This window comes from Mytilus edulis, chromosome 9 (genome assembly GCF_963676685.1).
Source record: "Mytilus edulis chromosome 9, xbMytEdul2.2, whole genome shotgun sequence".
Lineage (NCBI taxonomy): Eukaryota > Metazoa > Mollusca > Bivalvia > Mytilida > Mytilidae > Mytilus > Mytilus edulis.
In genome coordinates, this window is record NC_092352.1 from 31,027,540 (window position 1) to 31,032,983 (window position 5,444).

At 33.2% G+C, this 5,444-nt stretch overlaps 1 protein-coding gene across 1 annotated transcript; it reads left to right on the forward strand.

Moving 5' to 3' along the window:
* Positions 1-296: 296 nt before the first annotated feature.
* LOC139488083 (monocarboxylate transporter 14-like) lies at positions 297-5,090 on the forward strand. The gene is made up of 4 exons (XM_071273447.1): positions 297-543; positions 2,376-2,643; positions 3,464-4,131; positions 4,885-5,090. Exons 1-4 carry the CDS (start codon positions 480-482, stop codon positions 5,055-5,057), a joined length of 1,173 nt encoding a protein of 390 aa, XP_071129548.1. The 5' UTR covers positions 297-479; the 3' UTR covers positions 5,058-5,090.
* The last annotated feature ends 354 nt before the right edge of the window (positions 5,091-5,444 follow it).

The following is a 5,444-nucleotide window of genomic DNA, read 5'->3' on the forward strand; positions in this document are numbered from 1 at the left end:
TCTTTTCCAGGTTTGCCCATACTTTTTTTTAGTTTATATATGCCTACCAAACAAAAAGGGGAAAGATGCCAAAGGAACAATCAAAATTCCTAAATCGAAGAAAAAATCGATGACATCCGAGCATTAAACGAAAATAAAAACGCAAGCCAATCAAACAAAAATCTACACATCGCTACATAGAAAACTTCAGCAGGTGTAATCGCAGGTGCTCCGGAAGTATAAACACATCCTGCTTGGAGAGTATCGCAACAATAAAAACTCGCAATCATATATCTGATACATATCTATATGCATATTTCGCATTTCTGTCCATACTTTAAAAAATGTCAATAGTAGTTGGACGCAATAATTTCTGGATAATGAAAGTGATGAGTTGTATCTGATCATTTTGTTTTGCAGGTCCTGTTGCATCAGCATTATGTAACAGATTTTCCTACAGATGGGTTGTTGTAGCAGGTGGTATTGTTTTAGCTGTATCCATGGTGATATCGGCACTCTCTCCAAACTTGTACGTTTTGTTTGTCAGCTATGGGGTTATTGGAGGTATATCATGTATAATAAATTATTTTAATTATACGATAGAGAACACAATCAAATTTTTTTTTTAATTTTTACTATCATGTATAAATCTCAAAAGAAGTTTGTTGGGTACCAATACACATCTGTGTTTCATATGGCAAATATGCATAAGATCAAAACTTTTAAAACCCTATAAAATTAGAAAAAGAAACATTCAATTCTTATAATAACTATTTTTCATGCATGCCAAACCATGAAATTAAGAGAATTTAAAAAAAATAATTTAATCCATTATTTTGACATTGTCACTGCGGTTGTATTATATACAGATATTTTCATATTAAATGTAATACTGGGGTGCCTTTCGTTTGTTGTACGTTAGTCAAACTTTTATTTCCCAATTAAATCCTACACTCACGACAGCACGTACAATGTACTTCTTGTGAAACCACATAAACGATAGAAAGATAAAGGAAATTTTTAACGAAATTCGTAATTGCATGGTTATACATATATCATATAAAGAGGCAAACGATACCAAAGTGACATTATTTTTTAAACTTGTGAGTTTGAATGTCACAAACTCACAAGTTTAAAAAATATTTTTTTCGGGTCATGCTCTATGCTCCTTTTAACATGGGTAGGCATTGTCTTTGTTTATATCTTAGCGAGGTGTTAAATGTTCACAAATATAATGCCTACACATGTTAAAATGAGAACAGAGCATGACATGATAGAATTATTTCGGTTCTAATAGGACAATTTTGAACATTTGTACTTTGAATCGGACCTATAGTACACACTCGAAAGGCATCCATTTTGATTTAATGAACAAAACACATAAAACAAGAATGTGTCCCAAGTACGCGAATGCCCAATCCGCACTATCATTTTCTATGTTCAGTGGACCGTGAAAACGGGGTAAAAACTCTAATTTGGCATTAAAATTAGATGGATCATATCATAGAGAACATGTGTACTAAGTTTCAAATTGATTGGACTTAAACTTCATCAAAAACTACTTCGACCAAAAACTATAACCTGAAGCGGGACAGACGGACAGACGGACAGACGAACGAACGAACGGAAGAACGGAAGAACGAACAGACGGACGCACAGGCCAGATAACATAATGTCCATAAATGGGGCATAAAATCCAACAGTTTGACGATAAAAAATTCACAGTCACATTTCACTTACTTTTAGAATGATTTTATTTAATTTCCAAGCGAGCAACACCAACACAAATGTCCATGTTGATCTCCGGCTTTGTTCAAAATTCAACTGACGTTGCAATTCTAATTGTGACTAGCTTCAATCACGCGCAGCCCATGTTTTATTGGAATAAGAACATGTCTGTGTATCCAAAGCCAAAGAAGAACGTCAAATTAGAAAAGAAAATAAACTGACATAGCCATGGCCAAAAAAGAAAATGACAAACAGTACACTAAACACAACACAGAAAACCATAGATTGACACCCGGTAAACCAACTCGTGATGACGTCCGTAAAATTTACGAAGAGATCATTTCCAACTTGGAATAATTCGTTTTGTAATTTTGTAGTGCTGTAAAATGGTTGATCGCACATTTTTGTCGAAAGCGTGTCATACAAAATGTGTTTCGGCGGTCAATGCTTTTACTCCCCGATAAAATATCAGAAAGAAGCATTAAACTCTAATCTTAAATGAAATATGAATTGCATGCATGGTAAATAGTATAAATTAAATGTTTTGAAGATTTTTAGAGATACTACAAATTCATGAAGTGGGAAAAAGTATAAAGAAAAAAATCGAATGAGGTTAAAACAAATAATTCAGACGATCTATATTAAACGCAGTGCTTTACTTTTTTCAGGTATCGGTAAGACTTTGGCTTACGGACCGGGTGTGGTTATCGTAGGAATGTATTTCAGTAGAAGACGCGGCATAGCAGTTGGTCTGGGTACCTCCGGTGTGGCACTTGGTGCCTTTGCTGTGCCAACTTTGGTTGAGTTCTCATTTTCAGAATACGGATATTTTGGAGCTTTTATAATCATGACAGGAATTGCTTTACAGTTGGCTGTGTGTGGATTTCTATTGCGCCCATTATCATTACACAAACAGATTACGGAATATGATAGAAGGTTTGTCTATTATATTTATACCATATATAAAAACAACTTCAACCAAGTCACGTGTTAATGTTAAAGAATAATTTACGTACAAGTCATATTTAAAATTTGACATATTAGAGTACTCTCATATCTGAACTCTGTGTCTTTTGTGTTTTTGCTAGTTTTATTGTTTGTTCTTATGTTGTAGATAAGTAAGAGACAAATCATAATAACAAACGAATATTGAAGGAATAAAACGAACTCTCATCATTATAAATATAACGGAATTTGATGAGACTGTCATCAAAGTGAGAGGGTTAGCGCTATAAAACCAGGTTTAATCCACCATTTTCAACATTTGAAAATGCCTGTACCAAGTCAGGAATATGACAGTACTTGTCCATTCGTTTTTGATGCGTTTTGTTATTTGATTTAGCCATGTGATTATGGACTTTCCGAATTGATTTTCCTCTGAGTTCAGTATTTTTGTGATTTTACATTTTTCTCAAAGGAGAAAGCACTGGAGCGTCGACAGGGTCGTTGTCTACTGATATGAACGAATCACCTGCTATGCGAATTCACAATCAGTCAAAATGTCAAAATCGGGAAAAAAAGACACAAAAAGTCAAAACTAACGACAAAAGTTAACCAAGTTAAATGTATTGATTATATGTGACATATTTTATATTGGTTATATTGATTGATTGGTATTTGCTCTACGCCGCATGAGCGCAAAAAAGGCTGTATCGCTTCGAGAGCTTATTCTATTCGAAGATATATTACTTATAACGTCTGCACGTGCGATTGAAATGAAATCGGGTAATATCAATATTTTATTTTTATTTTGTAGAAAACTACAAATATTGAAGTGGAATGAGGATAATAAAAGTCTCGTATGTTTGGCTAAGTCACAAGAACATGCTAAACCGTTACCAACGGATACAGTACATAGACCTAGTCAAATAATTGTTAAGGATAGTAACCGTTTTGCTAAAGCCAGTCTGAAAGTCGATGAGAAAAATAAAGAAACAAAACAAAATGGAAAGTTTTGTGACTTTTCTCTCTTAAGAAATAATCGTTTCAGTAGTTTATGCGCAGCAGTTGTGCTTTTTAACGTTTCTTACCAGTCCAGCATGATATTTCTTCCCGCACTTTCAATAAAATTGGGAATCGATGAGTTTGAATCGTTTCCGGTTGTAGTTGTCGGTATTTGTGACGGCCTTGGGAGAATCATATCAGGATTTCTGTTTGACCGCAAGTGCATAAAGCCTATAAGATGCTATATTTACAATGTAGCGCTATTCTGTTTGGGAGTTACGACACTGTTTATCCCGTTGGTTAGAAATACCACACAATTCGGTATAGTATGTGCTATACTTGGATTGTTCCTTGGAAACGGTGTATCTCAGCAGTCAGTTGTTATTGTTGATATCCTAGGAGAAGAAAACTTATCTTGTGGTTTTGGAATACTAATACTGTTTCAAGGAATAGGAACATTTATAGGTCCTCCTTTGTCTGGTACGTATATACAAGGCAAGGTTATAGGTAAAATAAATAGCTTCAAATAAACAGCTGATAACAAGGAAACAATCAAATTCAAATATCAAAGTAATGATGGAAACAACATTAATAACTATATTCAAATCTCCTTCAATAAAAAGGCCGACAACTAGTATAACAACAACAACAATAATAATACACCTATCACCCTCAATAACAAGGCCATCGACACCCACATTAATGTAACAAGTATATGCACACGAAACAGTCGTTCCGTCTTTTAAAGAATGAAGTTTTGAAAGCTAAAACATATAAAGCATTGTGAGCGTAAATATCCAAAAAGGACTTGGAATGACACAACCATATTGATGAATTTCGTCTGTGGGAGTTGCACTCTTTGGTTTAAGTTTGATTACTAAAGTAGAATAATTATACTACTACTTTTACTTTTAATTACAGTATTGTGTAATATTAACAAATGTTATTTAGAGTAATAGTTAAAATCATCTTCATTTTCTTCATCCATCTAAATGTATGTCCGTTTTGGTACCTTATCATCCTGAATTTATGCAGGAAACAAACTTATTTTAATTTCATAATTTTCAAATTTATAATTTTTTTATAAATTTTAGTATATAGCTCCCTTAACGTGTCGCTTTAGATTTAGACTTTTGTATTCAATTATTGACTGTGCTCAAATGTATTTGAATAAAACTGAATATTCCATACGTTACCATGAAACCTAAACTACACTCAACTTTCTCTTTGTAGGTTTACTAAAGGATATAAATGGATCGTACGATTATGCCTTTTATTTAGGTGGTGTATGTGCTATCTTTGGTGCAGCTATTTTTATGGGAGCCAATATAGTGCATTATAAATTAGAGAAAAATATGTACACTATAGATTCAAAAGACCAGTTGAAAAAACAAACACGCTTTTAATTGTCATAAATTATAGATCTTTAAGAAATTGGAAGAAGAAAATTCAAATGTTTCTAATGTATTTATTATTTACTGAAAATATCCATTGTTACTTTTTAATTCAAGGAGTAAAAGATCATACACAAGTCTTTTCTTTTGTGTTTATATTTTTAAATTCTTGGGATTCATGTCGTTTTTGGATTTGTTTTTTTTTGGGGGGGAGCGGGGGGTCGAGGTGTTGAGTTGCTACATATTACTTACAAATTTTTGAATAATTGTTTAAGAAAAAACTAATGCGTGCTTTGCTACAGAAACTTCCAAAACCATTTTGCAAAATGTAAGAAAACATGGACTTACATCATTTTACAAAGTGGTGAGTGGTCTGAAGTTATATCTGTAATTCATGCT

What these genes read in the sequence shown, in the direction of transcription:
- LOC139488083 (XM_071273447.1), top strand. Translation starts at nt 480, where the DNA reads ATGGTGATATCGGCACTCTCTCCAAACTTGTACGTTTTGTTTGTCAGC. An exon ending in ATTACGGAATATGATAGAAG is followed by an intron (nt 2,644 to 3,463) that starts GTTTGTCTATTA and finishes TTTATTTTGTAG; the next exon opens with AAAACTACAAATATTGAAGT. An exon ending in TATAGGTCCTCCTTTGTCTG is followed by an intron (nt 4,132 to 4,884) that starts GTACGTATATAC and finishes TTCTCTTTGTAG; the next exon opens with GTTTACTAAAGGATATAAAT.